Source organism: Anser brachyrhynchus (assembly GCF_964034855.1).
Source record: "Anser brachyrhynchus genome assembly, chromosome: 3".
Classification (NCBI taxonomy): Eukaryota; Metazoa; Chordata; class Aves; order Anseriformes; family Anatidae; genus Anser; species Anser brachyrhynchus.
The window spans coordinates 61,428,379-61,452,149 of NC_137696.1; the positions used below are offsets into that span (position 1 = coordinate 61,428,379).

The 23,771-nt window shown below is 40.0% G+C and overlaps 2 protein-coding genes across 9 annotated transcripts in view; one reads left to right on the plus strand and one right to left on the minus strand.

The window, feature by feature from the left end:
- PLAGL1 (PLAG1 like zinc finger 1) overlaps positions 1 to 9,831 on the plus strand; it is a 48,456-nt gene extending 38,625 nt beyond the window's left edge. For all 8 annotated transcript variants that reach the window (XM_080587292.1, XM_080587294.1, XM_080587293.1 and 5 more), the window contains 3 exons: positions 3,221 to 3,340; positions 5,396 to 5,892; positions 6,261 to 9,831. In XM_080587292.1, coding sequence (XP_080443418.1) covers positions 3,221 to 3,340; positions 5,396 to 5,892; positions 6,261 to 7,530 — 1,887 coding nt within the window. In that variant the 3' untranslated portion in view covers positions 7,531 to 9,831. The remainder of the gene's footprint in view (positions 1 to 3,220; positions 3,341 to 5,395; positions 5,893 to 6,260) is intronic.
- Positions 9,596 to 23,692, minus strand: ZC2HC1B (zinc finger C2HC-type containing 1B). The gene is made up of 8 exons (XM_080587302.1): positions 21,890 to 23,692; positions 21,616 to 21,680; positions 19,438 to 19,557; positions 18,514 to 18,652; positions 16,395 to 16,519; positions 15,549 to 15,654; positions 14,783 to 14,861; positions 9,596 to 12,856 (listed from the first exon to the last, which is right to left on the minus strand). Exons 1-8 carry the CDS (start codon positions 21,930 to 21,932, stop codon positions 12,832 to 12,834), a joined length of 702 nt encoding a protein of 233 aa, XP_080443428.1. The 5' UTR covers positions 21,933 to 23,692; the 3' UTR covers positions 9,596 to 12,831.
- Positions 23,693 to 23,771: the final 79 nt, after the last annotated feature.

Here is a 23,771-nt window from a genome sequence, read left to right on the forward strand (position 1 = left end):
AGTAAAAGGCAATGTGTACATACTGTTGTGGGTAGTGAAGAAACTGAGCAGAGAAATAAAGAAATATCATTTGTGGTGGTGGTGTTTAAACATGAATGCTGAAAAGTCTTACCACTCTTCAGTTCCTAGTAGGCACATGGAGAGATTATCTAGCAGTGTTACATTCAACGGTACTTTTTCTTGGAAAGCACACACACACTTCTTTCTTTTATTACATTTTTGGACACACGGTATGTTCTGAGCACATTACCAGGTGCTCAGAAACAGGATACTAAATAGCCTCTTTAAGTATGATTTTCCAGACTTTTTTTCATTTTATTTGTTTTAAATCAGAACTTGAACTTTTAATCAGAACAGAATTACTAATCAAAGCACTTTTTTTTTTTTATCAGAACTTTAATCAGAACTCTTGTTCATTTAGGAAACTGAAGTCTGTATTTTGAACATTCCTTGATCTTTTTTTTTTATCATTCTAAATAAATACCTGTATAGCATAGTGAGCAACATAAAAATAAATATAGAATACTAGTCAAAAGAGGTTACTGTGGAAATATTTACCACACAGTGATGGTGTGAGAGTAAGTTAATGGTGATAACACTTTATATCTTCAAAGTCTTTTATAACAATGTTAGGTATATTTGCCTTTGGATGAATAATAAAGCAATTAAAAAATCAATGTAAAACAGTATATACCACTCTGTGACAATGTTTAGGCGGTGCTTGAAATTCTGATACAGTCGGTACCATTTGAGATTTGGTATGTGATTTTAGATGCATGCTATACATGTAAAACTAACAGGATTAATAATACTGTATTTGGAAAGCATGTGCAAATGCTTTTCTAAGAAATTGTAGTTACAAATTGATAACTTGAAACTTCTGATACAATTTAAATACTGTATTGAAACAGCTTTCTGCTGTTTTCAACAATACTGTTCATTGGCATTAATGGAGAGTTGCATCCTATATATTAAAATGAAGAGTATTTTAGGATGAGCGATGCGTTTTGGAACCCTTTCTATGCATCATGGGGAGTTACTCTCTTTTTCTCACTCCTAAGTCCCAGTACCATTCATGGTACCATTACATCCTGCAGACAGTGTCCAGGTCAGTAAGGTGATAGCCTTTTGCTATACTTAGGCACACCCTGCTGGTCACATTGTGAGGCTTCCTTAGGGCTGGTTATGAAGATATTTTCTCAAGATATTTTGAATAAATTCTGTTAAGTTGGGAGTAGAAGTATTGTCTCCTCTCTCTACTGTTTTTACAGAGATATCAGTTTAGAATAAAGGTAGAAAAATTTCAGTAACATGAAACTACAACACAAAAGCATACATGTATGTATACGTCTAAGTGGCCTACTGACAGCACTGTTGGTGTACTTGCCGATCTAATGACTGCAATCCCTAGAAATAAGTGTTTTTTTAAAGCACTGAATTATGAGGAAGTAAAAATAATCCAGGCTTGCTGTCTGTTTCATCACAGGAGAATCTCTTGTGGGTGCTGTCATAGGTTTCTGTTATTACCACAGCTGAGACAGAGTAAATGATATCCTGTAGAAGATTAGGATACTAGAGGTTCAGAACTGAGATTAGGGCTTTCATTTTACTAGATTATTTCACACACTCATGCACTTGCTTCCCCTACAAAGTCACATTCACTAGGTCTCAACTTTCCACGAGGGAGATCGCTGCCGGTCCAGGAGGGTCAGGCAGGAAGTCCTGGCGGTATCGTGCTGTGCAGCCATTTTGTGGTGTCACTGGCCAAGGGCCCAGGGCAGCCCCAGACGCGTATCTCTGTATATCTCCCCCATTTCCAAGTTTCTCTTCCTGATGGCTTAGTTTTCTCCATCTAAATAGACTATTCAGGAGCTCAATGCATGATTGGCCTCTGAATTGGTGGTTCTGCTTCACATCCTTTATTAATTGGAAGATTCACCACAGACCACTTCTGTTTAGACTAGGTTGTATCAGAACATACAGCCAACCCATAATGGTTGTAGTTAATAAGTCGGCTTGTGCTTGGGAGTTCAAAAGTTCAGTTTTGGACATTATGCACACAATTATCTGTCACCTTTTGCTATTCACAGACTGTTATCTTTTACCTACTGTGCTTATGCCGTACTGATTTATAAAATAAGTCCATTTTGAGATGGCACATTATGTGGAATGAGACTCAGTTGCTATCCTTCCAGGCTAGTTTGTTCTTTTTAGTGGCATAAGTTTAGTTTAGTTGAAATAAAACTATAAGTACAATGCAGATTGGCTGTACACCTATTACAACAATGTTGTCCGATTGCTTGTTTGGTTGGTCGGTTGGTTTGGTTTTGATTATAGATGAATAAAATGGTGTACAGGGCCAGGAAGTCATAAATCATGACCCCAAAGTTACTTTTCTCCTTTGCTTCTAAGTACATAATGGATTTTTAGCCAGTGAGTATAACCATTCAACTTTTTTTTTCTGTTTGCTGTATTATTGACTGAAAGTATTTGTAAGAGGAGGTCATAGTCCAGTCCCAAGAAGATCTGTGCAGGCATGACTGGATGGGAGACTGCAGAGTATGGACTCCCTTAGTCCTGCGTAGGAAGGCTTCAGCGAAATAAGAGCAGAGGTACAATTAGCACGTGCATAGCGAGCCTGGCCCATTAGAGACAGCAAGTGTGAAGAACTTCCTTAGCTGTCTTGCCAGAAATGTGCAAGTTTTACTTGCAGTTCACATATTAATTCTGTACCCATGCCCAGTAAGCGTGACACATCCAGGAGGCTTCCAAGCTGTTGTGCATTCATAATGCATTTTTCTTTTGCCTGTACCTGACAGTTAAGTGTTATGTCCAGGGGGGCTTCAAGACATGAAGGAATAGGCATGCCATATTGCTCAGAAAGACTGCTGGATGTCTGGACATCCCAGATAAATACTTCTCACTGAGCGAAGGTCATGAGGCTGAGGCACCCTTCCTGCTACTGTCCCCCCAAAATCTCTGTACATACTCATATCTGCTTTTAGAAACTCTGAAAGTGTCAAACCCCAGCGGATAGTAATGCTCAAAAAACATTTGACTCTTGAAACTAAGTTATCAATAATTTAAACAGATTCAGTTAATGCAGCTTGGGTAATGATAACAAATTGTACTTTCTCCTCCCCCGATCTTCAACACAGTATTATTTTGTGTAGAAAAAAATGGCACAAGTAAATGTGAACTATTTGTTTTCCATTCACAGCCAATTGAACCCCACACAGAATTGAAAGTATGGTATGCTGCCGATTATGCCAAATTTATGGAAGCTTCTGCAGTCTTTATTAAAGAAGAATCTGATGTCTGTCCATTGCCTCCAGTAGCAGTAAGTACCACTAATCTGCATTCAAGCCATCAACAGACACAGTAAATTACAGCTTGCTTACATGCTTCATCTGATTATGTAACTCTGGTAATGCTAGAGCAAGTCATAGAATAGGTGGCTAACACAAAGCCAAGAGCAATTTTAACCAAACAGCTATCCATGGAAAGGCTGCTCTTCATCTCCTGTGTTCATTATCCAGTGGAGCCATTAGAAGTATCCAGACTACAATGGGATGTGTTGGAAAGACTTGAGTTTGTCATTGTTTTTTACGTAACCAAACTGTCCAGCCTCAGACTTTTCTCACCAATTCCCCTTTGTTATGCTGTGATTGGTTGGTCAGATAATGCATTGGTTATTTCAGTCTTTCCTGGGTAAAAACTCTTCTTTTAATCCCAATACCTTTACCTTTATATGATAGCTAGAATTCTTAAACTGATGGAAAAGGTGTCTAAGTGTTGAAAATGTGACTGTGAATATTGACACCTAAGCTAGAACGAAATGTTAAACAGGGAATATGATTGAACCAGGAATTCAGGGGTGCTCCATGAAGGAAAGTAACCCAATTGATTCATAGAATCATAGAATAGAATCATAGAACCATTAAGGTTGGAAAAGACCACCAGGACCATCTGGTCCAACCATCCCCCTGCCACCAATGTCACCCACTAAACCATGCCCCTAAGCACCAGGTCCAACCTTTCCTTAAACACCCCCAGGGACAGTGACTCCACCACTTCCCTGGGCAACCCGTCCCAACGCCTGACCACTCTTTCTGAGAAGAAATGTCTCCTCATTTCCAACCTAAACCTCCCCTGGCGCAACTTGAGGCCATTCCCTCTGGTCCTATCTCTAGTTATCTATGAAAAGAGATCGACCCCCAGCTCCCCACACCTTCCTTTCAGGCAGTTGTAGAGAGCAATGAGGTCTCCCCTGAGCCTCCTCTTCTCCAGACTAACCAACCCCAGTTCCCTCAGCCGCTCCTTATAGGGATTGTGTTCCAGGCTGCACTTGCATTGAATTCACTTGCATTGAAGGTTTTATACAGTCTGGAAAGAAGGAGTGGGAGGGCCACAGCATAAGACACAGAAATGAGAGAGGAAGCCTCTGTTTGTAAACAAAGACAGAGTGGGCATAGCCTCACTATACTCTCCAAAGCAAGCTAACCCAAGAACAAAGGAAACCAAGGACACTTTATAAGAAGCGTAAGTGAAATACAGAGACAGCTAAGGAAGTACACAGTTGTGTATTGTTTGGAAGTATATTTCGTCAGTGACTGTTGGTTTTGTTGTCGTCGTTTTTTCCAATTGTTTTTCATTCGAATTTTTAAAATGTCTATATTCAAAGTAAATTCAAGTGAATCCAGTAGAGCTCTTATTTCTACAGAAATAATAATTCCAAATAATACATTGCATTAAAAAAGAAAAAAACTGTTTTAATGCCTTTAAGCTAGGATAGGCTTGATATCCCCAAAGCTAAAACTTATCGAGTTTAAGAAAGTCTAATGCCAAATGTCAAGCTGAGTGAAGAAATCTCTCCTGGAGGCATTAACAAAGGGGCAAGCAGCATGGAGTCAGCCCAAAACAGGGAAATCCTGTGTGGCTAAACTACATTTGTGTGCAGAAACCCATCCAATTAGACAGGTCTCAGCTCTGGGATTTTTATTTGGTTGCAATAGCAGATAAATTATGTCAGTCCAAAGTTAAAGTACAGTTCTCAATTGCGTTTATAAGTAATTCCATAATAGGAACAAATAGACTTTGAAATCTAATACACAGAGATGAACAAAGGTGAAGGACTCAGTACTATTGCAGTAAATGCTAAACAAAAACGTGAAAATCAGTATTCAGCCAACCATTTTTTTTTTCCTTATAGTTGCTAGACTCCTAGAGAGAATCCATTTCCAGCTGAACAGCTGTGTGGTAGTAAACTGAAATAAATATCACTAAGGACAACAGGTCTTGGGAAAGCCCAGGAGAAGATGTAGTGTCAGTGAGAAGAATATGACCTTTCCTTAGAATGGCTAATAAGAAAGACCTGCTTCTGTTCTCATTGCAGAAAGAGCCCGTAGACCCTTGGATATGCTCCAGTTGTAGAAGCGCTTTTGCAACTTTTGCTCTGCTGGAATCTCACCAGTGCATCAATAAAGACCGAGTCCTTACCACAAGGTTCAGACCACCAAATAAATTGGGACCCGTAAAAGCAAAAAGCAAACTTAAAGGGAAACTGAGAGGATCGGCATTAGGCAAAAGCATCACTCAGTGCTATGGGACCATTTCATGTTCCTCTGCTGCAAAGCTTAGTTGTGCCAGCTCAGGAAGCACTTGTGATGCTCTTGTGAGGTTTATACCTAAATGGAGAAATGGCCGGTCTTCACTGTTGAAGGGAAAAGAAGTGAAGCAGCCAGACAGTTACTCTTGCCGACTTTGTGGGAAGATATTTGATTCCATTGAAAAGCTCACAGTCCACACTTACGCGCACAAAGGGGAGCGCCCCTACAAGTGTTCACAGCACGGATGCACAAAAGCCTTCATTTCCAAATATAAACTGCTCAGGTACAGCTCTGAAGGCAATCCTTTTCTTGTGGGTGTGTGGGGGAAAAACAAGGACATCTTTTGTCTCTTGAGTGTCTTAGTGACAGTTAATCCCAGAGTTCCAGTTTTCATATTCCTGTGCAGGAAGAATTGGTGAAAAGTAGTCTCCCTCAATTGCAGTTGCTACTCAAAAAGATTATGTTGAGCAATTTGAACCTTCTCTGTGCTTTATGATTAACACACCTTAAAAAAAAAAAAAGCTAGGCTTTTTACTAATAATTCAAGAACTTGTGAAAATGCTTTTCTTCTTTCTGTGTTTGAGTCTTGAGCTGCACTGTGTACTAGAACAAATGTAAATGCTGATAACGCTTTTTTTGTGTGTGTCTTAGGCACTCAGCCACTCATTCTCCACAGAAATCTCACCAGTGTGGCTACTGTGAAAAGACCTTTCATAGGAAAGACCATCTGAAGAATCACCTTCAGACTCATGACCCTAACAAGATGGCCTTCAAGTGTGAAGAGTGTGGCAAGAAGTACAACACCAAGCTAGGTTATAAGAGACACTTGGCTCTTCATGCAGCCACCAGTGGGGACCTTACCTGTAGGGTGTGTGCCCAGGAGTTTGGCGGTACTGAAGTTTTGTTGGAACACCTCAAAAGTCATGCAGGGAAACCAACTGGCAATACCAAGGAAAAGAAACATAAGTGTGACCACTGTGAGCGTCACTTCTATACCCGTAAAGATGTGCGACGTCACATGGTGGTTCACACGGGTTGCAAAGACTTTCTATGCCAGTTTTGTGCCCAGAGGTTTGGGCGGAAGGACCACTTGACTCGCCATACTAGGAAGACTCATCCACAAGAACTGCTGAAGAGCAGGTTGCAGAATGGCGACTCAGTAGGTCTCCTTGACCAACTTTTTCCATTCAGACTGAAGGAAGATGCCAGCATACCATCCCCTTTTCCTGAAAGAGTCTCAGCGCAGAATGGAATTTTGAATAGTCCAGAACCAGAGGAATACAACTGTTCACATCTTCATCCCCAGCCAAGCTTACAAACTGCTCTTCCTCTTGAACCTTCTCCTCATTTGCAAAGGATGGGCTGTGCAGACAGCCTTGCAGCTGTCCATCCCACACCCTGCTCAACAGCCATTCCTGCCAACCTGAACCTTCATCAGTCTAATAAATATGACCTTAGTTCTACCTCATTTGCAGCAGGATCCCTCAAAAATCTTCCAATCAGAGTGGATGTTAAAGGTTACAATGTCCATCTTCTAGAGGACCTGCCATTACCAGAACCTCAGTCTCTCCACAAAATCAGTCTGGAAGAAGCTTCCTCAGGGCCTGTAGGTGATATTCACAAGTACGCAGTGCACAAGGAGACAGAGACAGCAGCTGAAACTACCAGCATGCCTTTCATGGATCTCACTCATGTGATGAGTTTCTGGCAACTCCCACCAGGTGACAACCAGAACACTACTGGGGACATCACAATGGCATTTGGTCCAGAGGAGCCATCACATAGGCTGAATGGCCAACAGCAAGGTCTACAGCTAGCAACTGGTGGCATGGCCATAAACCAGCTGCATCATTTTCCTCGCTCCTTTCCATCCACTACAAATTCTGTAACGTTGCCTCATTTTCATCATGCCTTCAAATAACTATGCCTTTAAAAAAAAAAAAGACTGATTTACTTAAATCTGTTAGGAGAGGGTTTTTTGTTTGTTTGTTTTCATTTTGTTTTAAGAAAAACTGTCCCAAATGTTTTTTAAAGCATGTTATGAACATGGTAGTTCAATTCAGAATGTTAATAAACAAGAAGCTCTATTTTTCATACTACTATTAGTTTTTAGCATATGACAATAGTAGGACTAACATATTTCCCTCAACATCCTCTGTACTTTTGTTTCTTACCTTTCAAACAAACAGCTGAATAAATATCTTCAATAATAGCAAAGCATCATAACAGGCACAATGAAACTTTGGCTGCCGCAGTAGGAGAAATAGGGTTAGGGTGAATGGGAAGAAGGGGGAAATCACAGAAAAATAACTTTAATGAGCCAAGAATCACAATAAATGTATACACATGGAAACCTTAATATGAACAAGTTATCGGTGTGATCTAGATTTCTGTTAAGCACTTAATTACTGAATTTTAGGAATCTTTAATTTAAATCCAAATAATTCCAAGAATAAATCTTATCTCCTTGTTTCACTCTTTTAAAATGAAGAAAATTACTGTTGTGATTATGTTTAACCAGATTTTTTTTTTTCCTGAAGCACACTTCAGCGGTGTGCATCTCCTGCATTATTCCTATGGCTGGAAATAACTACCACTGCTGCATGACTGTGCCAGAGCAGCTGTCTTGTATGGGTGTGGTTTTCGGAATGGGGAGTGAATTTTCTCAAAGGTTAGCGCAAACATTAATTTTCACTTAGAACATGATCATCTAGCAAGATACAGGAACCTGGGTCTCACGCTAGCAAAGCACTTAAGCATTTGCTTAAATTTAAGCACATGTAATCCCATTGGGTCAACAGCTTGCCTGATTTAACACTCAATAAAAAATAATGCTTCCTACCTAAGGGGCCTTTATTCACCTTTTGTTGATTTTTTTAAAAATGGCTTTTGTTTAGCATGGGAAATTATTCTTAATCATAGCTGTGTGAGACATGGACTCCTTGACAGAAAGCCAGCCCTGGCAAGGCAGCCCGCCTCCATCCAAGCTTAACCTCCGTTGAGTCAGGGGTAGGTCCCCATGCAGGAGGCTTGTGGTAGTTACCTCAGGCTGTGCCCTGTTCTAAACCACAGGTTGTGGCCCTATCTCAAAAGCGTCTTACGAAGTTAGTGGGTACGGTAATGGTCAAAGCCATCTTAATCATGTTTGTTTTGCTCAATAGTATTTGGGCAGTTAGAATTGGGCTTTCAGCCTGTGTTTCTTCCAAAGCAGCTTCACAGGGACTTCTCTTTGTTTCATGTGGTAAATTGTCCTTGTATGTTTCCAGTTTCCAGCTGGAAACTGGTGTGACAGTCCCATCACCTGACCAATATGTTAGCAGAAATTGCAAAAAAAAAAAATCACATCTCCCAGTAGATGACATTAAATAATAAATAGGTAAATAAAAAGCCTTCCGAATTTACTTTCTTGCCTGACCCATACTTAAAAAAATAATAATAATCCCATTCTACTGTATGATGCCATTACTAGTGGATTTTGTCACAGCTGAAACAGGTGAATCTGAATACACAATCTCTTCCATTAAATTAAAAGATAATTAATTGTACCTAATGATCATTACAGATAAACCATCAAACAAGTTTGTTCTTGTCTCCCCCATTAATCACAGAAATATTTCCAGATAACTCCTAATAAAAACTATTTTTAAAATGATTGTTATTTTGCTTTTAAAGAACTACAATGACAGATATTAATATTTTTACAAGCTTATGATTATTTGGATTATGGAAAGGTGGTACTATTGCAGTTTGTGCAAGAATATGTTCCTCAGATCCATTTTTAATTCAAATGTTTTTGGCATAGAACAAAACAAAAGGAATTTTTAAGATCATTTGAATTATGAGAATAGCAGTAGAAAAAGCGGGTAGCTGCACATTCATGTCCAGCTAGCAGTTATTTAAATTACAAGTGTCAGAATAGTGAAAAAGTCTAAAACAATGTTACATGCACAATTTACAACTCATCTCATAATTTTATCCAGACGTGGAAAGGTGTGTTTATATTCATTTGCTGCATTGTTTTCCTTGTTCATGCAAATTGTACTCAGTTGCCTTTGTTCAAGCATGTGTAGTTGTGAAAAAAAAAAAAAAACACCACAACACATTCTTGTAGCACTGTCTGATCATATGTTACTAGTAGACAATTTGTCCTTTTGGTTTGTGCTTCTATAAGAGGTGTAACTAATTATGAAAATACTTGTGTTTGAATTAAAAAAATAATGTTAAGAAGGAACCATTACACAAACATTGAGCTAGCCTGACACCCACGCTCTGTGAGCTGCTCGACTGCAATCAGGAACCAGAGCACTGGGCTGCCAAGAGACGCGTTGGTCCCTGGTCACAAGCTGTTCTGAAACATGCAAAGTTATGTTAATAAGCGGCATTTATCATATGTAACTATGGGTTAAAGACCGAGGCTCAGTTAAGCAAAACGAAGACAAAGAACCCCTGTAATAGTAAGACTCTTTAAAAGCACACTATAGTGGTGTCTACAAGTAAAACACAGAAGCAGACCTTAAATAGGTGATGCTGTTGGTTTAGCTCTTCAGTCTATTCAATTTTTTTTTTCTAGATTCTTGACATTGTAAATAAGGAAGGTGCTCAGCAGTATTCTGTATACAGCGTATGGTAGAAATACCCTAGTGTGCAGCAAATTAAAGGACCTATTTTTGCCTGCAGATTAGCTGTTACCACTTCATTATAAGTTTTTATTTATCCATTACAAAATTGTGTCTGCATTAGAATGTGGCTTAGTCTAGGCTGACATGAAAAATGCATGTAGCCAAACTGCGGGTCAAATATAGCTGTATTTAATTTTGCACAATTGTGGCTTTGGGTACATATATGCTATCCATACATCTCTTCCTTAAACCAAGGTAATCGTCTTTCAAGAGTATCCTAGCACCATCACACATCTACTTCAGAAAAGATTATTCTATTCGGGCTCCATTCATTAAAAACCATGGTCTAATCACATTAAGCCACCTCAGCATAAATGCTCAATGACAGTACCGTAATATAATGGTGTTACTGTGTTTGTGCCATACTACTATTTGTGTCCTTGATATCATCAAGTCTTGTATCCCTAATATCCCTATTGCTGTAACCATGAGCACAATTCCTAGAGGCCAAAGAGAGAACTGTAACAGTTCAGTGGTCATCTCGTTTTTGACTACAGTCGGTGCCACATACTCCACACACAGACATGCTGCAAGTTGTGCTCATGCTGAGCTCTGCAAGAGTTTTGTGGCTGAAGTCAACGTAAGCAGGAGTAGATTCCTGTACTCCAAGGCACAGAGTGTACTACCTTTGATACCCCATCCCTGGAGGTGCTCAAGGCCAGGCTGGATGGGGCTTTGGGCAACCTGGTCTGGTGGGAGGTGTCCCTGCCCATGGCAGGGGGTTGGAATTAGATGGTCTTTAAGGTCCCTTCTAACCCAAACCATTCTGTGATTCTATGATCCTGGTCTTATTTCTCTCCTGGAAAAATACTACCTTCCTTTAAGAAATGAGCTCTTAAAACCACCACATTCTGTGCACACTTTTGGAAGAAAAAGGTTGGGAAAAAGTGTGGCTCTGCAGACCACTGACCTGCAGAACAGGAGGACCTGATCCAGGTCAGGCACTGACCCTCTGCGACATCTCCGGTTATCTTACCTTACATTATAATAGAAATAAAAATAGTTTATCTATCTGAACACTGCTTGGAAATCTGTAGAAATAGTGTGATCTGTGGCAGCTGAACAACAGAATTACTATAATCAAATGCTGTAAAACTGAAAAACTTGGTGAACATTTGCTCTCACAGAAGAAAAATACTAATTTAAACAAGAACATGGAAGCCACATAAGCCTGTTGAAATAATGTTAAGGAGCTAACACTATATTATGTGGAACAAAAGAATCTACAAGCTCTGTGCACACAACTATTTCCCACCCCATATTGGAAAACATGTTCATTTCTTTTTTTTCCTTTGGTTTTCTTTATGAATTGTTCCTGTCCTGTCAGACTCTCCGTTTTCTTAACCAGCAGTTTGCTGTTAATTCTCAAGCTTTTTTCTTTTTTTTTTTTTTACAATCAGTCTGAAATTGCTTCATATAATTGATGACTGAGTGATACATTTTCTGCTAGCAGAATTTTTAACTATTGTTCAATAAAATGTTCCTGCCTCTAGAATTCGGTTTTCTGTAAGACACAGGAAAGTGATTTGTGGAATCAACACCCAGAAGTTCTAGACATATACAGAATATACAGGGGGACTTAAAAAAAAAGACATAGAAGCACTGCTTTAATATACTTGGGCTAACTTCATGCCCGTTGTATATTTCTAAGACAGTCTAGCTTTAGGAATTGCACTAATTTCAGTGTCATCCTTTTTATAGTTATCTAATTGCTATTAGCTAGAGTCTAAGAGTAAAGTCTCGTATTTATTACTGCTGTGTCCAAGTGCTTTTCATCTTCATTTGCTTCATAAACATTTAATAGGAGAGAAATATTCCTTATGGGTTTTAAGTGAAAGCCTTATTGGGAATTGTTGGGCTAAAAAACCCCAACATACTGCATACTGGAAGTTTATGCAAGGTGGTCTAAGGCTGCTAATAAATGAGGTGGCCAAAAATTAGAGGGTGATGTGATCCACCATATTTCTGGCTTACTACTAATCAATTTCTAATAGCAATTAAAATATTTATGGGAGAATGAGATTTGGTTTTTGGCTGAACATGAAGTGCTTTGAAGCTGATGTCCAATATATATCTTATCACTTATTTATCATTACCATTTATCATTTATTGGAAGATTCTATAAATACACACACACAACTTCAAAATGTTCATTCATCTTGTTCAATATATTCAAAGCAAAGCTTTAGGAAAAAAAATGCATGACACTGGCTCTTACTACATTTTGCTGAAACTATTGCATGAAATACTGGTAAGATCCATCCCCTTTTAGGTGATTATTCAATTAAATTTTGGCATCAGCTACAGGTAATCTCACAGGATAGCCTAATAAGCTTTTTAGCCTAGGAAAAAAACAAAGGAGAACAGTGAACTTCAGTTTGCTTTCTTTTTAATTGAAGGGGGCAACCCTTTTGTTATTACAGCCGCCTTGCAACGTATTGAGCTTTAGCACTCAAAGTGGAAGAGGAGCTGGAGGATTGCGTTGTTAAGGTCTGTAATGCTTCAGTAGAAAGCCTTAACACATCCTCGGCAAGCAGCCACTCTTATCTTCTGTTGTGCATTTGCAGTCTGAAAGCAGCAGCAAGCCATATACTTGTTACTTGCATAGAAAAATTTAACTCCATTTTACATAAGATGATTAAACCAAAGCAACAGTATATAAAAAGGTTTACTTTTAAATATTCATGGTTAATATCTTTCAAGCAAATGTATGTATTTACTAAAATCTTTTAAAATGTTTGGCATTTAAGCTTTTAGTGGCTACCCTACATTACTCTCTCTAGCGGTCTTCTTGCCCCTTCTCAGATGTTTGCTGCGCCTTCTCCCTCCTCCAAATAATTGCACAAAGGTTAAATTCATAACATTTTTAAGTCAGTGAAATCAACTTTATGAAACCTTTTTTTCAGTTAGCTTAAATACAGTCCGTGAGAACTAGACAAGTCTAAGAGCTGGTTGTTTTTGTCATTGCCTTTCAGACTGAATAGTCCTTAGAGAGATTTGCACTACTCAAAGCCATTGTTTCTCACGTCTGCTTTCTCAGCTATAAAGCACTCTTGGTTTGCACTGAAACTTAGCTCTTAGTAGCCCAATGCGCTCTCTAAAGCACCTGGAAAAGCTCAAGTTTTATAGAAAACACAGCAATTTCCAGCAGCCCATGAGGTGACTCTTCATTCCCAGGCTGGGGGGAAACTGTGCATCAGGGCAAGTCCACGACCATGGCATCTCTAGTGCATGTTTTCCATTGCTGGTCCCATCATGATATCCCATGCACATAGCAGCTAGCAGCCAGGACAAGTCCTTCTCTGCGTTATTCCATTCCACAGCCTACACAATTTCTAGCAAGCACATCACACCGTACAGATGCTGTTTGGATGGGACAGTCACTAATAGCCATTCAGAAGAGAGAGAGGAAGAAGGGGCTGAACACTTGGCTAGTAACTAGCACGGGGAGGTGAAAGGGGATGTCTGAGATGTGGAAAGCAGAAAGGAACAACAGAGGGAAAGCACACTGCCAAAGGACAGCAAGGGAAAAATATTTCACATTTTCTCTCAGTGCCACTAGGAAAAGAGGAGCCTTCTCCCCGAGGCTGTCTAGCCAAGAGTGTAAGAGTTCGCTGGCTAAACCTTGAGAATGGTGGTGGTATCAGTAAGTCTCTGTTGGTGGTCTGTGAACCCCTGCACGATAACCGTAGGAGTTACTACACTGTTCATGTAGACACTCAATATAGATGGGCCCTGCAAAGACTTCAAACTTGAGTTCTTGCAACAGAATGTTTTGTGCACATTTCTGGTCATCCCCCACTCTAATAAGCTCATATCCCAGGTTCAAAATATCGTGCCAGCTATAGGGAATCCTTCTTGGCCACATTCCCTGCCAAGATCTCTGTTTCTGCTCTGGTGGGGGTGCCAGATGCCGATCACCTGAGCCATCCCCTTGTACTATGGTACCACAGCCATCTTAGGCAGGGTCTGTGAGGCCTAGTGGCTGATCTGGCATGGCTCTGCCTGGACCAACATGGAAACAATTCTGACTGCATGATCTAAAGAGCAGAAACACCAAACATCATGGTCTGGGAAAGGAAACAGTGAGGAGAAGGAAGAACCTCCACACCATCATCCTGACATGGTGATAACTGAAACAGATACTGGCATCTCCCTCAGACAACAGGAGCACAACAGGAGAGCACGAGACCTGCTAGAGAAGTCTGCATTGTCAAGAAGCAAACACCCTCAAGATGGCTGTTAAGGCAGAACATGGTCACTGCCTACTTGAGATGAAGCTACTCCAAACAAAGAACACTTCATGCCAAAACAACTCTCAGCAGCCTACACTGGGGACATGAGGAGCTCTGCAAAAATTTCAGTGCAACCAACTGCTTTAATTAAGACAAAAAAGTTGATAATGTAAACAGTGCACCAGAATACTGTACGTACACAAAAGCAAATGAGGTAATACTATGTCATTGTGTTGGAAAAAAAAAAATATATCCTTACCTGAACTCTCCTGAAGATTTTTTTCCAGGAGATACACCCAAAGGTTTTCTGTTTTTTTGTAGTGTTCCATGAGGGGTCTCTGCAAATAATTATGTAAAAATATTATTGGACATAAAAAATTCTAACATACATAAATTCAACATAAACTCCAGAAAGGCAGTAATAAAAGATATGGATATACAAAGATATTGATTTGTACTGGTAATACAAAGAGCAGTATGTATTATCATTCATGGATTACACAACAAATAGCCACTAAAATAACTTTATAAATCATCTTCTAAATAGCAAGAATATTTTGTCAATCCTGTTTAAAGGGAACCATTTTAGGGATGTGGTGGTATAAATTTTAAGACTGAATTAACAAGGGAGAGTCATATCAAATGAACAACAAGCAAAGCTTGGTGCTTCACCTACGTGGACTTAAAAGATAAAGATATGACATAAATCTTAACATCAACGATTAAAACTTATGGAATCATTTATGGGACAGAGGGAACTGGACATCCAGACTGCAAATTTTAGGTGTATGTTGGAACTTCTGTTTGAGAACCTCTAACCAAAAAGGCCAAGTCCCTTCTTAGAACCTACATGAAACCCTCTATGTATACAATTGGTGCAATGGATCAGGATAATGACTTGTAAAGCCATTTGATATCAACAACATCCATTTGGAAGTGGTAGACTTCGTTGTAAGACAAATATAAATACAAAGATACAATACAAGACAAAGACAAATATAAATATGAATGATTGAACTCCTTACCTGGACTAGGTTTATCTGTATTGGCAGCTTCTTGTACTCTCTTCTGAAGTGATAATGCTGCAGTTGTTAAGGTTGGTTTTTTTCTCTGAGTCACTGGTTGCTTGCCCTAGTAAGAGAGTAAGATGCACAGTGCACACTTAAGTCTAGCAAGAAGTATATGGAGCCCAAGAACAACTCTCTGAATATTGATAAAGCACCAAATCATTGATGAAGCAGTGCTAGGAAGGAACAGGAAAAAGTACACCCCTCCCATTTGGAAGCTGTTTTTATGCCTGAAATAGATGACAAGGTTTTCAAACATTTTTTTTTTTTTTTCTTTTTAATCACTATCCTCACTAAGGAATTGCTTAAATATTCCTACATACATATTTTTAATTACACTAAAATAGGAGCTTACTTCAAAACACTGCCAATAAGCTCCGCTTTTCTGATTCCCCAAAGGGGCCTAGCCCTTTGGCCTTGAGCCTAGTAGTGTTCAGGAAGTAAATCAGCTATACATTTGCAGGGAACAGCAAACCTGCAAACAGCAGGGAAATCTAATGAACAAAAAGATATATCGATACCTTGCAAAAGCTGCCCAGATTTCAATTTCCCTGCAATTGTTACCAAAATTGTTGTCTAACATACTATCATATGTTTCATACTATCATATTCTATCAATTTTTATATCAGACAAAGGACTCCAGTTTCAGGTAACTCCTATCTACCTACTCCTATCTTGTCTTAAGAGTTTACCAACTTTCCTCTAACCTTAGGTTATATATTAGTACAGGTCTTTGCTCACCATAAAAGATATTTTGGCGAATCTGTCACCAGGACAATGCAAGTATGAATGTGTTTGCTTACCTCAGCCTGTCTGGTGGTCTTTGCAGCAAAGGCATGGCGAGCAGCTTGTTCTTCACAAAACTTGATGTGCCTTTGTGCTGCAGCCTCATTAAATCTTCTTGAGCAGTATGGACACTGAATGTAGTCTGATCATAAGAAAGGAACAACTTACGTCACAGCTTATATACTGCAACAGAGGAATTGCCTTACTTTACTGGAGCACTCAAGATGCAGTTCAAAACCTGGCTCCATCAGGTATCCCAAATTAGAAAATTAGAACTACAAGAAAAGCACCTGGGATCCTAAAACCCTTGCTTACAGTATTAATACAGCAAACAGTAATAGCTTCCAGAAAGAAATCTCTAGGGATTAATAAGAGCAAATTTTACTAACTTTGACTTAGACCCCCTCCCTCAAAATCTCATAATTAAAAGGTCTGCAGAAAAAGCAATATTTAGAAATTCCTTGAATAGTCAAAAATATTTTAAGACTATTTTTAAGGGTGGTCATTAAGATTTTTATTTGTTTTCAAGAAATACATTTCCTTTGGACACTGGCAAAATGGTCCTCAAGAAGTTGTGCCTACCAGACACCAAAGAACCAGGTTACTGGGTGTGAAGCAGTACTGTAAAGAACACATAGCAGTGCTGCTTCCTAGAGTTGCTTTTGACAGTGCTACAGCCCGGATTCAGCAGAAAGCTGTTCAGCTACATTTAGCACTGGTGCAGTCCTACTCGTTTCAATGAATGGTCAGTGTTCAGGGTCAGCGTCCTTTTAATTCAACACAGTCGTGTTCAGCCCTTGCATTGCGCTAGTCATTCTCAAGCCATTCTTCCCTGCCCAACACCTTTCACAAAAGTATCTCAGTTGTCCTTATCTTAATATTATTAGGTACAAAGTCTTTGCAAATCGCTTTTCCAGATCAGCTGTGTGGGCAAAATGCTTCTGAAAATGGAGGAGGGAAGGGAGAGGGACAAGGCAGCTGTCTAACTTTGGGGTTGCGGCAGTGGGAACCAGCACAACGGGAAAATGGGGAGATCTGGGCTTGGACTCTGGAGGAGGAGAAGGAAGAAAGGAAGGGGAACCTCTCTTTCTTCTCCCCACAGTCCATGTCCTTTCTCTCCAGTCCTATGCTATAGGGTATACACACTGAGGTGTCACTAGGCCCCCCAGGAATTCTGTGTTTCCTGAAAAGCAGCTCTCTGATTCCCTTCTCCAGAACTCCCCCTGCTCTTGCACAACTCCAGTTTGCTCAAAGAAGGATAAGGAAAGGGAGCGGTTTGCTCTCGGAGTCAGACAAGAAATAACAGAGTAATTAAAGTACTCAACAGTAGAAGTTCAAAGAGGAGCATGACCCCAATCAAGGAAGGAAAATGTGTCCTGCTGCTTATACTGCATTGCTGTCATCTATAAGAGGAGGAAGACTGGAGTTCTCACAGCTGGTTTTGGTATCAGTCGTGAATTCCTGCTGTGTAAGGGAACCGAGAGAGCCCTCCATCCCTCTGCCTTTATCGCTCAGGAGGGAACCCACAGAGACCCTTTCCAAGATTGCTCCCACATTTCATAAATCACTTATCATGAGAAATATTGGCTGTATATGTATATTTCTGGATCTGTAATTTCTAATACAGTGAGCTCTGCGTAGAGACCACACCTGCTATTAGGAGTAAAACAGACTGTTTTTTTTTTTTCTAAATGGCTTTCCCTCACTGCACAGTTGGGGTGGGGAGGTGATAGTGGAAAAGCTATCTCATGGGAGTGGGGAGGCCTGCGTACACTACATTCAGTTTGATTGGTGAGGGGATATGTTTCGCCCTTTGTTAGACGACGGTACAGTTTGTGCTAGAGTACAGGCATCCCAGCTTTATTCCTACAGCATGAATTATCAGACCCCAGACTTGCCACCTTTATAGGCTTAAAAGGTAGAATTAGTTTTCTCATCCTCTCCACCACCTCTTCATTGCTCTCCTACTCAACTTAAGCCAATACAGATGAAAAATAGAGAGTATGGATGGAATAAATGTTCACATTGTTTTCTGCAGGGAGGTGCAAAACTGAAGCCCAGCTGTGAATAACAAGAGCTCACTGCTTTTCTAAAAATCAGTACAAGATCAATAATTAGATAAACTAAACCACAAACCTGGATTGATACTTGGTGGGGGAGGAGGCGGAAGAGGACGGCCTTCTTGCACAGCTTTTGTGACTTCTTTGGCTGATTGAATAGCGTTAATAAAATCCTCATGCTGCTGTCTCCAGTTAGATTTCTTCACCTGCTGATTCTGTAAAGGAAATAAAGGAAGATACAAGCAATATTTTCTCCCTGCAAGGGACAGAGAAGTGTCTTACAGTGAGGGTTCTTCCTTTCCCAGAGAAAGGAAAAAATGTTACAAACAAAAGAAACTTGCTTTTTTGAAAGGCACAGGAGAACTAAATTAGCCCTTTGCCATCCATTGACAGCACCAGAAGATGGATAAAAGAATAATGTCTTCCAGCAAAAAAATTCTGGTCATAGCAAACCAAAGGGTGCTTAAAAGGGAATAGAAAAGATACTGTGACGAGTGCCTTCCCTTCTTGCCCACTTTTCAGATTCTTCTTCTTGCTTTAAACTTGTGTGCACTTCTATTTCTTTCCACAACTGTCTTTAAAGGATATTTTACCATGTCAGCCTGCATGGACACCAAATCAGCAATCATTTAGCATCTCTGGGTAAAAATATGTACATGTGTATTCCCCTCATCACCACCATTACATGAAGAAAACCTTGAAGAGGAAGATATCAGAGAGTTGCGTAGTCTTTAAAATACATAAATGTTCATTTCCTAGAAAAGCAAAGACACTTACATTCCCAGAGTAGTCACAATACCTACTACTTTGGCTTCTGAACTAAGAAATGTTTTCAAACACTAGCAGCACGGAGAGGGGGAGGAAAGAATTTGGCACTGAGTCAAGCACATATGTGAGACTCATCCACAACATCCAGGCTTTGTCCTGGGAGGAAACAATAGTTTCGCTGAATGAAAGACTTCATATGGAGATAACAAACACTCTTCAATTTTAACCATACCTTTTGTGGGGGCTGCTTCTTCACAGTACCGATTTCTGTTCCCTGCAGTCTCTGTTTAAAAGAATTGAAGGGCTTGCGCTTCTTGTTGAAGACTTTCTTGCATATTGGCTCATGTCTTGGCTGGGATGCAAAGAAAAATAATTGTTTGTGAGCTGAAGTCATGCTTTGTTAATGGTGCTGCTTAGGCTTTAAAATTACTTGTATTCAGGGAGCTGAAGCAGTACTTTTACCAGGTTCAGTTTTACTCCTGGAGGAGTTCACCAAAACTTAAAAAAAAAAATGCTCAAGTACAGCTGCAGTTAAAAAAAAAAAAAAAAGAAATTGAAGCCATTTCCAGTTTGTTCTGCTCAGAGGCATGCTGGAGTAGAGCACAAATAAATATTTGCAGAGAATAACAGAATGGGCCCGTGAACAGGAACTGTCTCATTGGACTCTCTCCCTGGCCCTGCCACACTCAGTTTTCTTTCTTTCATGGTTAAGAGGGAGAACAGAGTGCTTCTGTTCAAAGGGCTGATATTTACATTATTAGTTCTTTGAGCTTAGATAAGTATTCCAGACTCAGGGATCCTCTGGCAAACAACAGCACTGTTCATCCCATCAACACCACTAAAACAGGGACAGCCGCAAGCTGAAAGGGAGCTGCTGCTTAACAGCATGCAGTAACCCGACAATTCGGAATATCATCTGTAACTGGAAGTGTACAGAAGTTTTAAGTAGATATATAACCAGAGCTGAATTCGTGGAAGAGCCACGCCTCACAACAAAGGTTTTACGATTCAGAAGTGTCACAGATTTTTAGCATCAATCTCACTCCTCTGCAACTGAACGTCCAATTTTCTCTCTGTGAGGAACACAGTGAAAGGGAGGAAAAAACTACATCCTTACTCTGGTGCTGAGGATCACATCCATTTGAGTCCATCTGCAGGTAGCATGTTAAAGACCGCATTCCTATCATCCTTTGCTTACTTCCTCTTCCCAGTTCTCAGTTACTCTTCTTGACCGTCTCACTACCCTCCCAGTGCTGTCCCCTCACCTGCCATTCTCTTTCTTCCCTATCACATCTGAGTTAAGCCTCTGCCTGAGCAAGGCATTTCAGTTCCAGTTCACCTGGGCCAAGAATTGCCTCTTTTTACCATATCATACCTTTCTAGTAACTCATTTCCCTTTGAAGCTCCCTGCTCTTGTGCTTCAAGTCCTTACCATCTATTTCTAAAAGTGTTTGACAACAAAACCAAGAGGAGGACTCCTCTGCTGGGCAAACAGGGTAGCAGACACCTGCGTCTTGCTCACAGATGAGCACACCACTCCTGTATCATCAGAGGCATTGCAGGGCTTGTACCTCAGGCTACTCATACTGACAAGAAACTCGCCCCCTTCCCCCACCCCAAGACCACAGAGAAGCTGTCTATTCAAAGCAATTTGCCAGATTAGGCCATCATGTGCTTTGTGCACCTGATCTAAGACACCAGATGTGGAACTATTGGTTCCACCTTTGTCTTGACACTCATAGTTACTCAGTTTTGCTTTTTTTCCCAGTCTTTTATTTTTTTCTAATTTGTTTTTTAGTTATATCATGGGGCTGATCTGAGAGGGGGAGGGGTGTGTGCAGAGCCAGCCCTTTCAGAAAAATCCTGCAGTTGGGTTGTTTTAGGCAAATTGCAAAGCCACCCATTTAGCCTGTAATCCAGGGATCAGTGAGGTCAGTAGGAATCTTTTCACTCACTTCAGCAGGCTTTGGAACAGAGCCTGGTGCCTGCATTATGTTGTCAAAGGGACTACTTATCAGATGGTTTATTAGTCTATTTTTCCCAGGAAGCCTGAAATAACAAATTCTGTCTGGAAACCTGGAGCACAAAGGAAGCTTCAGGTTAGCAATTTATGTCTTCCCAAGAGATAATGCAGTATTTTAAACGTGACATGCAGCAAGCGGCAGTTTTTGGAAGAGCAGGTAAATTAAGATCATCTGCAATCTTGCGCTAAGTCACGATATTTTTATGAGCATTCACCTATTCTCTAATCAGTTTTACTAATGAAAGCAGCTACTGGATCATTTGCTCTTTTAAACATGTGTTCAACCCATTTCTCCACTAATCAGCCACCTCCTTCTTCCCCAGCGCTCACCACCCCCTTCAGCTAACTGCATTGATGCTCCCATTTAAAAGAAAAGGATTGTTTTACCAGAACATCTTGTGCAAAATGTCTTCCACAGATTCTACAAGGAACCAAATCTTGACTTCCGGCAGCTGTATAAAATTCAAACCAGCAAAGTCTCAGTTACACAGTACAGGACTGCAGTAATATCGACAATACAATCAACGTGCAGGCTGAGCCTTAACGCGCTGAAACCGATTGTTTCTCTGTCAGAAAGGGACCTCTGCAGCCATGTGCCAGGGCTCCTTTTTGCAGGACCACTTTATTATCTTGCTCCCACAAAACACAAGCTTTCCCTTACTACGAGTGACAGGTTTTTGTTCTCCACATGACTGCTCAGGCATGTCCTTCCCCAGTGGCACCACAACTGGGAGAAGGGATGATTGAAGAGCACTTACTAAGTTGCTGCTGCATGAACTCTGGGAGGAAAATCAAGAGCAGGTCATTTGCACTCAGGTTTCTTTTTTTCTTTTAGGAAGTCGTTAACAGCAGCGTAAACCTTTACCATTCCAGAAGCTACCAGGCTTCGCACCAAGTGTGACACCACCTTCATTCTGAAGACAGAATGTTTCCACGAGGCACTTAACAGCATTCCAAGATGATCTTTCTTTCTCGATTCATTCTTTCCCCTACTTTTAAATCAGTAATTTTTGGAAAAACAAACACAAACCACAACCTAAGTTGTATGCAAAGTAGTTCTACGCCTTTATGACTCCACTGCTATTTACATATTCTCATTTCACTGCAGGGATGTTTCCTGTATCAAACAAAAACAGCTTTTAGAAAAACTTGAACATAACAAAGAGCCCTTTTCATGGGACTTGTAATCTAGAGGGAAAGACTTCTACATTTAAGCATTCCTTACCTGCTCTTGCTGCAACAAAAGAAATCTTTGTATTGTTGAGCAGGAGCAGATGTGTGAGTGCTTCTGTTACCTTTTCATTCATGTTACCATACTCCAAGGCTCAGAGTAGTTACTACAGTATTTCACTGATTAGAAGTGTAGATGAACAAAAGCAATTCTATGACTTTTTTGACTGTATTACCTGTTTAAATTTCACCCCACTTTTGTTCCCAAGAAATATCTTTCTGCACGTCTGTGCTTAGTCCAGACTACACTCTCCAAGTGTCTTCCTCTACCTCTCCCATTTCTTTTATCCTGCTCTCATCCCCTCAAATTTTGACTGATACAACCTAATTTTTCAAACAAACTTAAGTACAAGCACAGTATCACCGTATCAGCAACAAGAAGCCGGGAAAAAGGACAGCCTGCTCCAAAGGACCAGTGACCTTAGACGTGTTCAGTAGCAGATGAGGTAAGGACTAATAAAGGACATGTGCACTGTCTTTAGGAAATGATTTTCCTTTTTAGTAAATCACAAAAATTACACTCCACTTAAACCACTGAACAGCATCTGTTACTCACTTGTTCCATTTATTTCCTTTGCTGGTATCTGACTCATCTTAATGTGATGGTTTCTCAAATGTACTCTTCAGCACTGCTATCGGAAGTCATGAGTGCTAGGTGGCCAGCCTTCGTTACTCAAAAGCTCACAGTTTATAGTAGGTCAAGTTCCAGGCATCAGCAAGCGCATAATGAACGATTATGACATAGGCAGAACCCACTAAAGCCTGTGAAACATATGAAAACTAGCACAGATATAAGCTAATTGAAAGCCCCAAAACTTTTTATGTAACAGCTGATTTCTGCTTATTTGGTTGATTGAACTTCAGCAACTCTATAAAATGCTTAATTTTGATGTTAATACTGACACTTGCATTCTGACCAGTGAGGAATAAACTTGTAGACTTAGTTGCCTGTTTATTCCTTCTCTAAAACCCCATTACTTTATCAACTAAAATATATTCTAAAAGCTTTTTTCCCCAATATAAGCAAGTACTTTGAATGGTTTCTGTACATTAAAGGCCGTCCGAGCCCTTCTGTTATCTTGTCCCTAGTTAGTATTCAGAAAAAAGAATATTTAAGATGCTTTGAATTTAGAAGTAGTCGATCTGCTCTACTGATGTGTTGGTTTCTGTGTTTCTTACCAGTAAAACAGTTAACCGCTCACGCAACAGCAGATTTCAGAGGGATTGACTAAAAATCTTGTTCATTTCAATCACATGTATGGACCAGTCACAGTCAACAGTAGTTCATACACATTGTACAGAAATTTAACATA

Excerpts from the sequence above, each read along its gene's own strand:
- ZC2HC1B (XM_080587302.1), bottom strand. The coding sequence starts at position 21,932 with ATGCCTGAGCAGTCATGTGGAGAACAAAAACCTGTCACTCGTA. Across the intron at positions 15,655-16,394 it reads AGACCACCAGACAGGCTGAG|GGCAAGCAACCAGTGACTCA; the intron begins GTAAGCAAACAC and ends CTCTCTTACTAG. Across the intron at positions 12,857-14,782 it reads AAATCTTCAGGAGAGTTCAG|ACTGCAAATGCACAACAGAA; the intron begins GTAAGGATATAT and ends TGCTGCTTTCAG.